Source organism: Empidonax traillii, unplaced genomic scaffold (assembly GCF_003031625.1).
Source record: "Empidonax traillii isolate 1590-97213 ecotype Southwest subspecies unplaced genomic scaffold, ASM303162v1 scaffold875:size256809, whole genome shotgun sequence".
NCBI lineage: Eukaryota > Metazoa > Chordata > Aves > Passeriformes > Tyrannidae > Empidonax > Empidonax traillii.
In genome coordinates, this window is record NW_020956068.1 from 233971 (window position 1) to 252394 (window position 18424).

The 18424-nt window shown below is 38.0% G+C and overlaps 1 protein-coding gene across 6 annotated transcripts in view; it reads left to right on the forward strand.

The window, feature by feature from the left end:
* Nucleotides 1-10127, forward strand: part of LCA5 (lebercilin LCA5) — an 18359-nt gene extending 8232 nt beyond the window's left edge. For all 6 annotated transcript variants that reach the window (XM_027902440.1, XM_027902441.1, XM_027902439.1 and 3 more), the window contains 6 exons: nt 777-1306; nt 2832-2969; nt 4208-4304; nt 5443-5588; nt 7303-7441; nt 9190-10127. In XM_027902440.1, the coding sequence (XP_027758241.1) occupies nt 777-1306; nt 2832-2969; nt 4208-4304; nt 5443-5588; nt 7303-7441; nt 9190-9989 (1850 nt within the window). In that variant the 3' untranslated portion in view covers nt 9990-10127. The remainder of the gene's footprint in view (nt 1-776; nt 1307-2831; nt 2970-4207; nt 4305-5442; nt 5589-7302; nt 7442-9189) is intronic.
* The last annotated feature ends 8297 nt before the right edge of the window (nt 10128-18424 follow it).

Here is an 18424-nt window from a genome sequence, read left to right on the forward strand (position 1 = left end):
ATTATATGAATTATCTCTATTAATTCAGTTGTTTTAAGAGATATTTTTGGTGGATTACATGCTTTATTTTTTAAGTGTGGCTCGAGAGGCAAATAAGATAGAAACAAAATGTTCAATTTTTATCTATGGGGATGACAATAAAATAATAATACCAAATAGGAATGCGAGCAGTGCATACAAGTAATCAAATGAGAATACTGTGTGGAAAATAACTTGTGATACAAGAATAAATTATTCAGGGAGAACTGAATTTTCATGGGATTTATAATTTTGCTTTGGAGGCTTTTTGCATTGAGCCTTTGAAATCTGCTGTTTTGTCTGTAAGCACGGCAGCTGGATTTGAAAATACTACTGCATTTGTCGGGGAGAATTACATCTTGCATAATACATAACTTGCTAGTGATTAGCTAATTGTTGCCGTTTTAAAGCATTTGATAATTTCATATGCATTATGGTATTATATTTCTAAACCATTTTAATAAACAATATCAAAATATGACTGTTGTTTCTGATATGATTTGCAGATGATTACAATGGTCCTGTATTAATGGCTGCAAGTATTACCTATTTCAGTAGATCACAGACATAGATCTCCAGTTTTTAGCTATCAAAAGGAACATAGGTGTTATATGCCTTTTACTGTCTGGTTTGAAATCTGCCATCTCTGCTAAGTGTTGAGAAATTGTTTTAGGCAGAGCTGGATTCCAAGAAGGATGCCTGAGCAGACAAGCTGCCTTGTCTAATGGTAAACGTGCTTTTTATTTTTCCTCTCTTAGCCACAAAGAAATTGGATTCCAAATATGCACCAAGCAAAAGAGGGACACGGTGGGGTTTCCGTTCTCAGAGCCTTACTAGGGATTCTCCTGCGAAAGATATAGATCTTGTTACAAAAAGAGTTCTTTCTGCGAGGCTACTGAAAATCAATGAGCTCCGAAATGAACTGACTGAACTCCACATCAGACTAGATGAGCTGCAGAAGGAAAACAGGGCACTGAAGAGGCTTCAGCACAGGCAGGAGAAAGCCCTGAATAAGTTTGAGGATACAGAAAACGAAATCTCGCAGCTCCTTGCTCGGCACAACAATGAGATTAGAATATTAAGGGAGCGCCTACGAAAATCTCAGGAGAGAGAACGTGCAACTGAGAGACGGTTGAAAGATTCGGAAGAGGAACTGTACAGAACAAAAACTCTCCTGCAGAAACTGAAAAAGCTGTCTGCAGATAAGCACCTTGCCGAAAGAGATGACCTGGCAAAGAAACTCGCCAATGCGGAGAGCAGGCTAGAGGAGAGGGAAAAAAGAGTTAAGGTGAGATGACTTTCTTCTTGTAAGAATCTGGAATAGATATTTCTTGCCATAATGAATTGTAATTTTTCACAGCTGTGGAGCAAATAGAAAATCAGTATTTTTTTTCACAGAATTAGAATCAAGTAAATTATTTCCAAGGTGATTATATAGTTACATACCTGGTAGTTGTACATTCAAATTTCTGTTTACAATTTAAGTGTATTTTCTCAGAATATAGCCTGTGGATTTGTGCTTTTAAGTGTTTTATAACTAATAATAATATTTCAAAAGTGCATGCAATTATAATACAACTCTATGCAATCTAATTTATCCTCTTGGAGGGGAAACATTTGTTGAAAATTTCTAGGTATTTAGGGAACTGTACACTAAAATTCTAAAAAAAAAAAAAATCTATGTAGTAATTCTTTTTCAATTTTTGAACAGCTATCATGCAATGTTTGATTGTTCACTATTCTGCATACCCAAGATCTCAGCTGAACAAAATTAGAGCAATTTTTTAAATATTGAAATGACCTTTAGAACATTTTATGGATATGCATGTTAAGAAATTTGTCCAATATATTTTTTTTTATTTTGTCCAGCCAAAATGTTATGTTTTTTAAACATGTCTAAGCATGTCTACACTGTAAATATATTGATAAACTCATTTTACTTAAAAATTGTGTTAACGCTATTGCATCTGTTGATAGCTGTACTGCTTTTATAGTAGATATTTTTATACATAGTACATAAATTTTATCCTATTTTTAGCTGAAATTATGTTGGTCATTAAAATTATGTTAAAGTTTAGTGTCTGTATTAGTAATTAAACCTAAGTTACATTACAGAAATAATAAATGTAGAAATCCAAAGTATTAAGCTGAAAACTAAGCTTTTGTAAAATAAGTCCCAAAGTACTAAGATATAAACCACTGAGTTAGCCAAACCACCTCACCCTGTAGTGTCACCATCTGTTATCTGCAGTTTTATGATCAGGTATTTCAGCATTTGTAATACTAGATCATGTTAAAATGAATCATGCTTGAAAATGAAAATTATTTTCTTCTACTGTTTTTTTTCCTTCTTTCATCAACACAGTACATTTAAAATAGCTATTGCAAGACAAAGGTATGTAAATGCAATCATAATCACAGGCTAGTTTCTAGTAGAAAGGTTAAAAATTCTTTCTTGTCTTCTTCCTTCTAATCCTGCACTTTGAGGGAGGAATTCTGTCTCTTATCCATCGATTGGAGATTTGTCTTAGAGCTGTGGAGGTCCACTGTGGCGAGAGCCTTGCAGAAAGTAGTGCGAGTTCCCATTATGTCCTCAAATCACCTCTCAGTACTCAGAAGGATGAGCTGCAGCATCTGCAGGTGCTGTCTGCCCCCTTGAAGTTAGGATTAAGGGTTTAAATGTATTCAGTGTTAGAGAAATGGTGGAGCTGATATCTAAATCTAAGACACTGGTTTACTGTAATTTTATTTAAGTAATTTGACTACAGAAAGTACTTCAGTTATTAAAAAATAGTATTTTGTTTTAATTGAAGGATCTGGAAAGAAACCTTGAGTTAAGTGGTAGCAGTTTTCAACGAGAGTTACAATCAAAGAAAAAAAAGCTGTATGAGGCTCAAGAAGAAAACAGAGTTCTCCAAGAAGAGCTTCATCAGCTAAATCAGAAGCTGAAGGTAAAATGTGGAAGGAATAGAAGTTGCTAACCATGTTCTGGCATTTTATCTTTGGAAGTGTCTGCAATCGGGTTGGAATAGTTTAGCAGTAACTGCAGTCTCTGATGTGTACTTAATTATGTACCATGTGTGAGTTCTTTTACTGCATTAAATCAAAATTTTCTGTGCTCTGACCCTGCAGTGTTTATAGCAGGAATGTTTCTACATTAATCAATATTGTTAGCACTAGTTAAGAAAAGTAAGATCAAGTACATAGCCAAGCACTGAGATTAAACCACAAAATCTACTGGAAAATGAGGTTTTGAACCTTTGAATTCAAAATTAAATCTGCAGGCATAAACAGTACTTTATGTTGCTAATGTACTTGCATTACAGTAGGTTTGTGTGAAGATTAATTTCATGTATTTTTGATATCCTCATGTGTTGCTAAATTTGTGCAAAGGTTTATTTGCAACCCCCCCCCAGCCATTGTTGCCCAAATTCTCAATTAAAGTATTAAAATACTGTTATGTTCTACCTAGTCAGTTTATCTGACGTGGTAGAACATAAAAATAAGACTTGAGCTAAAGTGTTTGGTTTCTAGGAGAATTTCTTTGAAACTCCAAGTCTCAAACATGTTAGAGATGCACCAGTTCATCACCTTCCTAGCTATTAAGCAAGTAATAGGGTTAGTAGCTCTAAAACTTACTTGTTTAGAGTAAGTATTTTAAGCCTGATTTGTTAGTGGAGAATTTGATGATTTGAAAATATTTGCACTGTCAGATAATTTCTGATAACTCATTGCTCATTACTGCATTTTATTCCATAAATATGCTAAGAGTTTGCCTCTACCCCTATGATACAATGAGCCTCCGCTGCCTGATACTGACATGCCCTGAGACAAGTATTGCTTGCATTGAAATGTTTAACTCTTTATAGTACCTAAAATTCAGCTCTGCAATCTATACACATGTTGTAAGTCTTGTTTGTGCTTACAGAAGCATTGGCTTTATTTTCACTGCAAAGGTGCTTTTTTCCCATAATATTTTGCTAATGAGTTTCTTTTGAGAGAAGGTTCTATCTGCTTTCTTATAGCATAAACAAGATTAGGAATGTGATTGTTATCCTTAAAACATAGGGTGAAACAACGGATTACTCTGTTTCTATTTACAATACGTACTTCTAATATACAGCTTTGCTAATGACTAGTAAATGAAATATTAGTAACTCATTGTTATACCTACCTCTTTCGTTCACAGGAAAAAGAAAGAGAACTTGAAGCAAAAAATATATATGCTAATCGTATGTTGAAGCCAACACCAAGAAAAGACACGGATATTGTACAAAGAAAAAGAGGTAACTTACATAAAGCAATAAAGAAAAATTATTGGCCACGCTTTGAATTGACTCAGCTGGGTTATACCTTTTGTGACACTTGGTGTTTCACTCTGATGCTGCTTGTTCAGGAATGTTTATCTTTTTGCACTGCTTTCTTCACAGCACTGGGCACAAAGGAGGGCACATGGGTTGTTGACTGTTCTGTAACTGCAGCAGAACCAAAACACAGAACTTCACCAAACAGGAGACTTAACTCCTTTCATACCAGATGTTCTTGGGTAAAGGAGGAGGGGAAGGTTGTTTGTAAAATCTCTGATAGATCATAGGTAACGTCCACTTGACAATAAATTACAGATCCTTTAAAAATATGTATTTTCACTGCTATGAATATTTTGGTGATCTGTTTTATTTATTTTTTTACTGATTGAAATTTACTGTCTGTCATATGAGCTGCACTCCTTTTTTCCTCAAAGGGTACATATGTCCCAGAACATAATCTTCTAAAATTATCACTACAGTGATTTCTTCTGGTGTGACAAGACAGCCTCAAACCTTATGCTACCCACATAAATATGGGTGTTACGTGTGTGTACTTGGGCTATTTTCACTGAATCAGTAGAATCTATTTGTCAGAAGCAGCAGAAATTTATGGGACTGTTTTAAATATTTAATGCCAGTATTTCAAACAGTTTGTCTACTGCTCGTTTTGTTATAGATGCTCTACTATTATCCCGTTTAGGGTTCCGATTTTTTAAAATGTTATTCCTTAGAGATAAGTGTACAGGTTTCAAAGATGCAAATAAGCGAATTTTAATTTTATGAGTTTGCTTCTGTGACAAGCAGTAAGATGAGTGAGATATTTTGGGGGGATTTTTAACAAATAATATACTCAAATGACACTGTAAGTAGCTTTAAGGAAGTTTTTTAATTATTTTTTTCAGCAGAATTTTTGCATGCATTTTTTTATGATTTTTTTTTTATAATTAGTTTTTACAGATGTTTACAACAACAGTGTGAAACTTGTCAATACTTTCCATTTCCATTGGCTTCCATACAGTCTTTTATGTTTGCTGTAAATCATGAAAAATGAGAGACAGGTATATAGCAGGATATTTTTGAGAGAAACCACAATTTAATTAGTTTGTATTTTCTACAGCCAACAACCAAAATATTAAAAAAGGACCACAGCTCACAAAAGGTGTGCAAACCAGTGGATACTTCTCACCAGCAGAGCTTCTTCCAGAATCAGAACTTGTCTGTGGTGACACAGTAAACAAGAAAGAAGGAATTCTTCCTAAAATAGTGAGTTCCATAAAAATTTGATACCTGCTCTGGATAATTCACCTATCAGATTATTTAAGGCAGAGCTTTTAGAAAATATATGTAAATATACAAATATAAATATATAGAAAATATGATTTAGAAAACATCCTGTGTTTTAAAAGAAAATCTACCCTTCTACAAATAACATGCTCCATTTTTGTGACAGTTTATCATATTCTGTGTCTTGAGCCACTAGCTCAGTTTATTTCTTTTTCTGCCACTGTCATATTTTTCAAGTTTTTGAGACTTCATTTTGGTTTTCTTCCGTTTTCTTTGTTTCTAATGCTTATTTAAGCAATCTGTTAAACAGTGATGGCTGCCTTTTCTCTCTTTTCTCTTTGGCCTTAATTATGGTTTCTTTTACTTTCCAGATTTATTTCACAATGCATAAAGCTAACACTTCCTCTTATTGTCACAGTGCTGGTATTTCTTCTGGTTTTCTAGCTTTGTCAATGTGCTTGGGGTTTTTTTGTTTTCCATTTCCTTTTTTATTATAAAAATAGTACCATTAGAAGTATTGCTAATACTTTTGTGACCCCAGGCTAAAATCAAAGAGATTTGTATAGTCTTAAAAATCAGAATGAGCTAGATTCTGGTACAAATTGTACAAATAAGGCTAGGACTATTTTTCAGAAGTAATGCACTGAGGATGCTCTTGACTGGCTTCCAGTTAGGGCTGAAGCTTATTCATGGCTGTTTCATTTGTATCTTCTCTCTTCCAAAATCCTTTCTGTAACCATGGATGTAGTTTATTGTGTATATTATTCCAGTGTATACTTGGGTGTGTGAGTACAGAACCATACAGTGGGTACAAGTGCAGTTGGTCTCATGAAATCCAACTATATGATCTTTATGTGGTTATTGCTTTAAATAATGCAAATTAGATTTCGGCAGTCAGTTTTTAAAGTGAAGCATTTTAAATACCTGGCCACCATCTCCTTATGTAGTTTATATTTTTTAATATAACAATGATAATCTTGTAATAATGAAGGGAAAATACTTTGAAGGTTTTTTTCTTTGTTCATTAAGTAGTAACTATTTTTCTTAGAAATACTTTCTCTTAAGTGCCGCTACATTTCTGTGTTATTAATATCACCAGTAAAAATCTCTATCTTTTCTGCAGGTTCCTTCCTTTTAAATGTATATAGATATTCGCTAGCTGAATTTGTCATCCAAGATTAAATCTTTCTCCTTCACTGTTTGGTACTTAATACTTCAAAAATTTTAGAAACTATCTGAATCTACAACCCACTTGCTTGACTAAAAAGATCAGATTGTGGAAGTAGAGGGTAACTAAGTGCTTGCTTCTTAAGAGAATAAGGTGGTGAGGTTTGGCCTTCTGGTAAAGCCCTTAAAGAGGACAACTGACTTCTAAAGAAAACTACCCCGACAGTGATAATTTTCCTTTATGGCATTGGAGCTGCAACTTCCCTGAAATGTGTAATACAAAATAGAGTTAACTGTCTATTCATTTTGTTTCAGGTGTATAAAACAATGCTAGAAGTGATGATATTTTGGGGCCAAACCCTTGGGTTGTCAAAGTTGGTTTGTTTTAAGGTGACTTACTCATTTTATGTGTAGCAGTAAGAGTGTGATTTCAGAATGACATAGAAGTTCTTATGATTTTGTTAGTTTGTTTGTTTTATTGACTGGTTTTCCCCATCAGTTTCGGTTTTGTAATAATGTATTTCAGGAAAAAGAAACTCGAGACAAAGGATGGAAAGAGCAAACAGACTTCTTAAGACAAGACCAAGACAGAGAAAGGGAAGAGAAACTGAAACATTTTCAGGAAATGCCGGCTTTAGAGGAGAGAGTTCCAAAACTTCATGACGGTAAGGAAACAGGCAGCTGAAGGCTGGAAAATGCGCCATAGAATACTAATCAAATGAGGCTGCTGGTTTCTGGTGAGAAGAGCAAAATGATTTTGCAGAGATCACTACAGTGGAAAATTATTTTCAGTTATATTATGCAAAGAAGATTCAGAAAGAAATATGGGATATAGAATAATCTGTGCCCTCTACTCAGCTGTGATTAGGTATGCAACAGCAACAAATGCTGTCCACAAAAAAGTGTTGGAGTCTGAGAGATTTTGGTTCACAAAACAAGGATGAGATAGCAGGCAAATGCTGATGTTATCTCTGACTTGCTAAAGGTTATTGAGGTGTGCAGTAGATTTTTACTATTGTAGAACAAATTTCCTTTGTTTAATATAGCCTATTTTTTCAGCACGTATCTACTTCACTTACATAATTTGAAATTGTAGTTTCTCTTTTTGGTTTTGATTATCTGAATCATTTGGTGTGGCTGTTTGAAAAATGTCAGTTTCTATATTTTAATACTGCTTTTTCATTAATTTGATTTTCACAGCATCTTAAGGACTTAAATTCTCAAGTCAATCTCAAGTATTTTAGATGGACTTTACCCTGTCATGTTAAACTCTTTCTGTGATTATAGTTAATGAACAGTAGCACTTACTCTATATGACAAGAATTCTAAAAATCTGTAGCTGCTTTCAGAGGTAAAGTCTCTGAAAATCTTCTGACACAACTGACATGAGCCGAGAATCTGCTCTGTTATGTTTCTGAATAGGATGATTTAACCACCTTACCCATCGTATGATATAAGCTGGTATTTTCCCCACCTTACAGAAAGAAAGGTAGCTCCTTACTTAATTTGGTAGAATGATATACTATTGAAAAAATATCTCTTAAATATTTTGACTGAACTGCTGCAGTTATTTCTGAAAACTTGAGCTGAATTACAGTAGATAACGTGGAACTCTGTGCAAACAAAATTCAGAAATTTGAGTAAAGTATTGAAAGGAGAATGCCAGTATGTTGCAGGGGCCAAGTAGTCATATTCAACTTTTGGCCAAACACATGTCTGTTGTCTCGACAGAAAAATATTTTGAAGAGAGAAGTATTTGAGAAGCTTCCTCTTTCTTCTACACATAAGCATTTACAAGTTCTGTCTATAAGTTTGGTGCTGTTTTGTACCTTTGGTGTCCCTTTATAGCTGTGCACAGTCACTCTCATGGAGTCCACAGAACACTTGTGTAAAGGTGTTTTCTGCATGCAGCAGATGCAGTATATTTTAAATCGTTCCCTATTTGAAATAGGTGTTGACTCCTATGACTTTGAGACCTGATGGCTTCACAGGAGTGGGAAAAAAACCCCAAACATATATCCCAGGACTGGCCTAACGTCACTGATGATGACAAAGTAAAATAAAGTACTGTGCAAGTCAGAACTATTAAAATCAGTAATGCTGTATTCATTTTCATTCAAACCCAGGAAGTGGGAAGGCAATTGGCAGAAATGAAATGGCTCTGAAAATTCTAAAACATGGATAATGTCTGGATGCCTTTGAAAGATGACAATAGATTTTTATATCTTAGTGGAGAACCAGGAGTGGATTTAGTTGTAATATTTGAAGAATTTATTTTTGCAGTAGGAAAACCATATTGTGCGTAGAAGAGCATGTTAAAAACTCAATGGTTTTTGCTTGCATTATTTTCAAAATCTTTTATGGGCACATTAAAATTAAAACATTTTAAATATTGCTTAAACATTTTTCACAGAGTGGGAAAGGAAAGAATATGACAAAATGAAAAAAGAAAGCAACTTTTCACTGGATAAGGAAGAGAAAATAAAGATGGAGACAGAAATCCACAAACGTGAAGTAGAGAGTGAAAGCCCTGAAATGTTGGAAGAGCGGCGAAAAAGAGAGTTCCTGCTTGCTAAAATGCAAGAAATTGATAGAGAAATTCAAAGTACAGCAAACATGAAACCAACTTCCCAAGCACCACTCGTAAATACAGCAAGAAAATCTGATTCCCTGGAGAAAAAGGAAAAAAATAATCCATTCTTTGAGATTCCAGGGAAGTTTACTAATGGATTTCCTCTAAAGGACAGCCAGGATGATGCCACAAGAACACAAGGGCAGAAGCAACGAAATGTAAGGACTGTAGATTTAAGTAGTGAGTTAACATTTGGTAGTTACGTACCTTCCTTCGGGAAAGGATCAGGGAGACCAAGTTGGCTTACTCAAAAAAGCGACAAATTAGAAGAAAATGTTAAGGAAAATGCAGATTTCGATAGTAAAAAAGAAAAGAAGTCCAATTTAATGGAACAACTCTTTGGAAGCAGTGCCAGTACCGTTGTTCTCTCTAAAAATAACGATACACCACCTTTTGATGTGGGTTGGGACTCTAGTAATACTCCCTTTGTTGATAAAAACAGTAAACTCAAAGAAGACAATGAGCTTTTTGGTGAAGGAAGAAACCTAAACAGACACCGTTTGCAGTACACTACAAGCAAGCCAGGAGTTAAGACCCTTGGTTCTTTAGAAGATGAAATCGAAGAAGTAGTCTTACAGTGATCATATTTTTATATGTTTCATATGTAAATACTGAAGAACTATTTTCACTTAATATTTATTAGATACAGATTTGAAAGATGTCAGATCTATTGTAAAGCCTTATGAAGGAATAATTTGCATATATGGGTTTATGTACAGGGAGAGGTTCAGTGCTTGGTTTGGTTTTGTTTTTATCTGTAGGCTGCTCACAATACACTGCTTTTCAATTGGAGTGCTTCTTTTAGGCCTCAGATATTTTCTTTCTCACACATTTGGAGAGCCTCTTAACTGTGCCAGGAGAAGGCATGTGTAATATCAGTCATGAAATGGATAGAAGAGACATTGCTAGCACAAATTCTCTTAGAAAGAGAATATTTTACGCTGCTGTCATGTTATCTCATGACATCAACAGAGGCATAATTAACTCAGGAACAGCCAATCTCTCTTTTGTGTAGGTTTTCTGTCAACCTTTATACCAAATGTGTCTAACTCTTCTCATATATACAGATTATATTTGTTATACAATGCCATTTTTTGTAATTTCTGAATTTTTATGTAAAATTCCAATCATTACTAAGTAATTTTTTAACAAAATGGTTTTATTAAAGGAGTTGAGTAAACTTTTTGTGTGTAGATCCTCTTTAGTACAAAGTTCTGACTTTTTATATTGTGTACTGATATTGGGGGAGAAGTTGATAGCAACATTGCTGGTGATGTTATGTACTGGTTGGTGCTGTGCACACAAAAAGGTAGGTAATGAAGGATTTAGCAGAAACATTTGAGAAAATAAGCTGAAGATCATTCCTTACTAGAACAACAGATTTTGAAATGCCTCTCTTGATATGCTTCCTATGAGCCTCATTCAGAATACACCAAAAACCAGAGAAATCTCATGATTTCAAGATGCTCTGAGTCAAGATTTCTCTGAACACAACTATTCTTCTGAAAAGAAAGGCTGGTGTCTACATCATGCAGTCACTTTGTTTGCTCCCCCATTCAGAAAGAAAATTAGTCACAGATCCAGACCCAGCGTGTGGGACTGTTCTGACTGCTCAGTAGTGAAGAGCAGCTCATGTTCACCTGTTTGCTTACAGTCCCAGTTACATTCATTGTAATTTTACAGATTTTATCAGGTTCATTTTGCTTGCAGATGGTCAGAATATCAGGACAGTTCTGACTGGCAGCAGTGAATGTAGCTGTCTGTGTTACTCTACTGCAGTGACTTCTTGGGGGGAATACTGTGGTGTAAGAGCTAGGAGAAGTCTGTGAGTAGATACTGTGGGTGTTTGTGAGTGGGTGCTTATTTGTCTTAACTTCCTGTCCTACTTGTGGGTGACTGCTGCCCTTCTAGAAGAAGGTGCCTTGCTCCTGAAGATACTTTTGAGGGTGGTGGGTTGTTTATTTTTCTTTCCTGTGGCTGAGGATTCCAAGGCACAAAACAATGATACAGCTGCTGCAGTTATTAAGGATTGTGTGTATGGAGAGGAGGGTTGTTTTTTGTTTCTTTGCAAGTCAGCTTTGCTGAACTGATGTGCCCTGCTGTTTCAATTACAAATGTATAGTTTCTAAGCTGTTTTATATTATCAGCCCCTTCTTGAGTTCACAAATTTTCACATCCTGTTACTGGACACTTCTGAAGCAAATACTGTGGTGGCTTGCACAAATAATAAAAGGTGTATCTGCTTTAGGAAGGTGAAAAGAAATTGATCTGCTGGGAACAGTATCACAGGTATAATTTTCCTTTTCCCCTCATTGCTGTCCACCTCTACAGCTTATTTATTTGCGTCTCCTGCAGCACTTTCTAGTTTTAGAGTTACTGGTATAGAAATACCATTACAGTTAAAATGTATAAAGGCAGCACTTTGAGAGGTAATCTTCTGACTGTGGCGGGAAAGCTTTGGATTCTTCTAACATCTGTAAGCAGCATTCCTGCTACTTAGTAGTAGTTTTCTGCTCATTGCCAGAAACTTTTGCAAGGTCATAAAAGGATCTGTAGACCTTACAACTGGGCACATTGATATCCTGTAGTCCTCTGGATCCCTGGTCTTGGGTGCTGTAGCTGGGTAATTTTGATGTTGCTTTTAGTGGTGGCAGCGTTTAATAGCACTTGATTGACTGAAAAAGAAATCCAACTTGTGCAGTAAAAAGTAGGTCACAGAAGCTTTGATGGTTTGTATATGATTTGATGTGTATGTCCAGTTGTAGGTTCTGTTTGATGTTTAGATGTATGGCTGTTACTTGTGTTGTGCTTTGCTTTCCTTCTGAACCACCAAAGATGAGAAATTCCTCCATTCCAATAAGAAAGGATCATTAAAGTTTGGTGAACAGTTTTGATGGGATATTCAGGGAGATTATTACTGTCCCAGGAAAACTGGTCTTCCAGTTCTGATCCCCAGGAGAGTGGTCATCAAAAAAGTATCTCAGGAGCATCTGATGAGGGTGGGCAAGTGTCAGGGCTCATCTGACAGAGAAAACAGGAAGTTTTAAGAATAAAGATGTCTCTTTTTGTGAGAGATGAACTGTAGAGCATGGGGGGAGTGTAGTAAATCTTCTGACATCCAGAAGAAATATAAACCATCAGAGGGGAACTTGGGATGCCCTTCACAACTCGGAACTGAAGCCTGAAGAACGCTATGGTGGTAAGAAAACTGAACTAGGAAATCCTTAAACATACTGAATATTTTTCTCAGCTCTGTATTATCTTTGGGCTTAGCTAAAGGGTAAAAAGAAAAGTGATTTTTCAGAACCCTGGTGAATCTGATGTCTGTGATTTTGCTTCGCCTATCACATCCATGCCTAAAGAGGTGAAATGCAAATCTATAATGCTTCCGAAAGGGGGACACTTGCAGAGGATGAGCTGAGGCTTCTTGGTAGCCTCAGGTTCATTGCTGGTCCTGAGACAGAAGGTCTGATCCAGCCAGCCCTGAGTCTATGTGCAGTCAGGAGATGTGAAAGAATATCTTATCCGGCATGGTAGGAGTGTGAATTTGCTCATGGAAACGTAGTGGGACGGATAGCTGTGAGAGCATCAGCAAGGCTTTTGCTGATTCTTGTGCTCTAGAAGGTGCTTCAGGTAAGCCTTTGCTATTCAAGAAAACAGTAATGAATGCTGCATGGTGCTCTGAAGCACATACCTGCAAAAACCAATGCAGCAGAAGTGAGTGCCTTCAGGGGAATCATGCTGCCAGTTGCAGGAAGGGAGGTTTTGTTCCCAACATTGCACAGCTTTGCTAAACCTGACCTGCTCTTGTTCCAAGATAACAACTTTAAGCATAAGAGATGCCCCGGGTGACATTGCTCATTTATAAAATTCCCTTTTGTTGGATCAGATTTAATGTGCTCTCCTGTTTCGAATTATCTCTTTGATTAGCTGCAAAGTTTTGATGTCTGCAGGAGGAGAACAATTGCATCAGTGTGCACTGTCAGCCAGGACTTGTGACTGCTGGGGGGTTGCTAGGATACCTCTCTAAAAGGTACGATTCACTTGATTAACCACCAACCCAGTTTGCATGAGGAATATTTTTCCTATCTTTGTTTTGTGCTGCTGTCAACTGTGCATCAGATGTGCATGTATGTTTAGAGCAAGCTACAAGTTGATTGTCATGTGTGTCCTTTGCCGCCTTTTGATATGCAATAAAACCCTCTGTGCTTCATAGCAAAGAATCCAGAGTTATAGTACCAATTCCAGTAATCTGGAAAATGAACATGGCTTCCACAGGGGAACGTCAACCACAGAGAAGGTTTGACTTCAGATACGCGTTTCTGGCATTATAGCTAAGGTTTAACTTTATATCTGTGAAGATGTAAGGGAAGATGACCCACCAAGGTCCCAACCAAAGCTATTCTATGATTCTGTCATCCTTGCCACATTCCACTGGTGTTAATGCTCCCTTCCAATGGAAATCCTTTGCACAAAGCTCCTTCATTCTACTTGCACAAAGTTGCCTCAGATATCTCCTATGTGCCCATCTGTCCTTGATTATGACAACATTGTATTCAGGATGCAAATCCTGTCTCCCTCCACAATAGCTGCTTCCTGCATGCTTATTTTTCCAATACCCTTTTTTTTCCTCCATATTCCTGTTTCCTGAAACATTTGTCTTCAGGACCTTTGTCTTCAGCACATCTTGCCATCATTTCATAGAATCATAGAATTAACTGGGTTGGAAGAGACCTCCAAGATCATCAAGTCCAACCCTTGATCCAGCCCCACTGTGATTACTAGATCATGGCACTCAGGGCCACATCCAGCCTCATCTTAAAAACCTCCAGGGACAGTGAATCCAACACCTCTCTAGACAGGCCATTCCAATGCCTGATCACTCTTTTTGTAAAGAACTTCTTTCTAATACCCAACCTAAACCTCCCCTGGCACAGCTTAAGCCCGTGCCCTCTTGTCCTTTCTGTGAATCCTCCTTTTTCCTGCAGCCCTCTTTCTGCACTTTCCCTTAAATTTCCATAAACTCCTCTTGCTGCTTCCATGTCTTTCCTCCTGATGAACCATCATTCCTTTGTTCTGTCTGAACAGACTTCTGCTTTTCATCCCCTAGGCATCACAGTTATCTTCTCTCCAAGTTCCCTTTGTCTCCTCTCCCTTGGTTTCATTCCTCAGTCTGGAGCTCCCCACCGGCTGTGTTGTGCTGTTTTTCTTCTAACCTGTGGGTGGGAGTAATGTTGCAAGAGAGGAGAGGCCTCCTCGGAAAGGGAGGTGACCTTCTTTTGGAACTGCTTTCGCTTGTGCTCAAACCCCCACGCATGAGCACCGAGGTGCTGGTACTCCAGCAGTCTGCAGTGACCAGGCACCGAGGTGTGTGTGCCCAGCTGGCCTGGACAGGGGTCCTTACGGCAGCCCAGAGCCCGCTCGGAAGTTCTCTTCAATCTTCCAGTCTCTTTTTTGACTGGGGATTGGAAGTGCCATCTGTGTCCTTCAGGAGCTGCCTGGAGAATTTGTGTCCATCTTATCCCACCTCTGCAAGTCGTTGGGATTCCCTCACTGTCCTTTCTCGCCTTCTCCAGACTGCCAAGAGCTCCAGCCTGTTCTTCCCAACATCTCCCCTCAACAGCTTGTCTGTTTTAATCTGGGTATAGGCCACCCCTTCTATTCCAAGTAACCTAAAAGGCTGCACATTGCTGTGCTGAGATCTTGATGACCTACTAATCTGAGTGCCTCTGACAGCCCTTCTGCCGATCCTCCTGCTGCTCCCACATTCCAGACCTTCCCAGTCATTTTCCTCTTATACAGTCTTCTTGTTTCTGTTACTGTTCTCTACGCTGTGATATCCTGGGAGTCGTGGGACTCGGGCTGTGTTTTGCAGAGCCTCTAACGAGCTGTTAGCTTCACGGTTTGCTGCTTAATAATTCTCATGGTAGTGAGGACGGATAACGCAGGTGCTTGTAATTCACTAGAGATCAGTTAATTACTAGTACTCAGCATGAGGAAATCGTGTTCAGGTTGGCAAAGGGCACAAACTGAACTCCCATACCTGACCTTCCTCTTGCTGTAAAGCTAACTCTGGCTTTGAATTCTCAGTTGAAACAAGTACAAAACCAGGTCTTAAACTGCCTGTGCAAACCAAGCACCCAAGTCCTGGGGAATGATCCTTATTTAACAAGCAAGCATTTGCTTCACTGGTACATGGTTTTCCTTGTCTCATAACCCAGCATGTACAGGAACAGCAACAGCACTTGAGTTTCAGAGGCATTTCTGTCTCAGCATGCTCTCTAAACCTATTGGCCTCACGCCAACCATGTGGAAACCCTGAGGAAACGAGAGGTACAAATGGCCTTCTCCAAATCATACTGGCTGGTGGTGGAAGTTAGACTAAGAATTTCCACTTTCTCACACATTGTAAGGCACTGCTCCCAATTTCGTGTGTGTATGGGCATCCTCTATCCAAGTCTCAGAAATTCTAAAGAAAAAGGCATTCAGTCAATCTGCAGTTGTGGAATGAGTGGTGTGCAATTTATTTTATTGAAGAAAAGCATAAATCCAGGATGGAAATGTTCCCAAGATTATTCTAATGTCTTCTAAAAATCATGTCTGCTGCATGTTTGCTTCTAGTGAATACACCACATATGCTGGCACATGAATGTAACTTTTGTAAGCAAAAGATGTAACTTTGCTTTGACTGGTAAATCCCAGCATCCTCATGATACCATTCCTGCAGTCCAGAGGGAAAGAAAACACAGTTAAAGCACAAGCAACATTTACAAGATTCACTAGAAATATTTAATTTTAAGCAATATTAATATTTTTGTCTTCTCAGTTATAAATTACACTTTGAGGTCTAGAGTTCCTCCAAAATGTAATCAAGTAAATCCTGAGTTTATAAGATCACCATTGGTACATTGGAGATCAATAGCTCTTTTACAATAGCTCAACTGGAAGATTGAAACAAAGTATGTGTTGCTGTTCAAAGTACTTCATATTTCCTGAGAGAGAGAATGTTGAAATTTATAAGTGAATTGCAGAGTAATTGCAGGCTCTGTATGGCTAAGCCAAGGAAAAGAACTACTTACAAAAGAGCTTTGGTTGCTCTGTTGTGCTTGTTCATTCCTGAGTAGCTCTCATAACCTGCTCTGTCTTGTGTTGTCACAGAATGGGTCAGGTTGAAAGGGACCAGAGTGGATCATCTGGTCCAACCTCCCTGCTCAAGCAGGGTCATCCTAGAGCACATGGCACAGGATTGTATCCAATGGTTCTTGAGAATCTCCAGTGAGGGATGCTCCACAACCTCTGTGGGCAAGAATTGTTTAGCTGAGGTTAAAGTTTTATGAAACAGATCATGGCCCACTTTCATCTGTGCAGACTGTCCTGCTAATTCAATGTACCTTTCTTTTCTGAGCCATGATCTGAGGTCTTGCTCCCAATATTTACATAGTTTGGGACAAGGACGCCTTCTTAACCTAGACAATAAATGGTTGAAAAAAGCTGAACTTTTCAGAGGCTGTCTTTCCCAAATTCAGAAGGGATATTAATGAATCTGTATTTTGTCAGCTTATTAATTATTTGAATTATTGCTCAGAAACACTTCCTGGGTTTACAGGCAGTACAGACAGTGGGTATTACAGCTGTCAAGAGCTCCTGAGTATCACAAGTTCCCTTTAGAGGGCACCATTGGCTTCCTTGAAGCCTACATCGATGCCTGTGCTTGCTGTTAATGAGGCTTGTTCTCCACGATTGGGCATCTGAGTACATTTTCAGTATTTTTTGCTCTAAAGATTTTGGTTGCTGTAGTCTACTGCACTTCATCTACTGTAGGCAAATAATTGACATAAAATACATATCGTAATAGACTTCTGAGGCCTTGGCTGTGATTATTTTCTTAGTCACCATGCAAAATGCTGGCAGGAACATACACTCCAGGATGCTGAACTGTGTCTTCTAACAAAAGCTTTAAGATGACTGAAAGGCTCAGCTTCAAGTCATAGAAGCCAGCACACAAGTGAGCCTTCACTTCCGCTGTGTGGTCCCAGAGATGTATGTGGGGTTTACCATCCTATATGAACTGGATTTGCAGAGATAAACTGGATTCTCCTTCCCTATGACTGTACCTGTTTTCCAGCAGAAAGAATGTTTCTGCAGCCAGATGTATCATTCCATCTTCCTCTCTCCCACTCTCAATTTCTTATTTTGTGTGCTGTACCCAAGGTGGGCAGGATGTGGCTGGGTGGTCATCTTGGTTGATAAAATGATGCCAAAAGGGTGCATCTTTAGGAAGTCAGTGTCTGATGTGAGTTACTTTCTACAATGAAGAAAGTTGCTTTTAGATTGCTTAATCTACATTTCTGCTTCTTTTAATGAAAAAGCACGGATATCAGGGAAGTATAGAAAGTGCCTACTGTAGTCTCCCAGCTTGAGGCAATGCACGGTTCCAGGGAAGTCCACAGTGATGTAAGCAGGATAATTGTGTAAATGAATGTCTGCTCTGCAACAAAAAATGAGATTAATTTTAGAACTGAACCCTCAAAAGCATGTATCTCATTTGTCCAGATAATTATTGTAATGAAGAACATCCAACAAAATAGTCATTCAGATGCTTACCTTCTCTCTCACTCCTTATTATTGCTTATACCCTCTTCTGTGCAATTGCATCAACGTCGTGCTGATAATGTGGGTTTATATTTTACACTTCTGCAGTAATTAACTGCAGAGCTGCCCCAGCCATTCTCTAACACTGGAGATGACTGAGGACTGTTCAGCACGTTTTCAGCCTCTGAGCCAGCTTTTTGATTGTGTTCATAACATTGTCTTATTCAGTGGCTTGAAAGGTGCCTGTAGCCTACAGTAGGAGCAGGCTGACTGGTACAGGCAGAAGGGAGGACTGGGTTGAAGGAAGAAGAGCCCAGATGAGGGTGTAAAAGCCATTCTTTGGTGCCTTGCAAGGGTTTTTTACAAGCACCACGAAGCTGTCATAGGGCAGCAGCAATAGCTGCAAGGCAGCCCAGCAGATGTC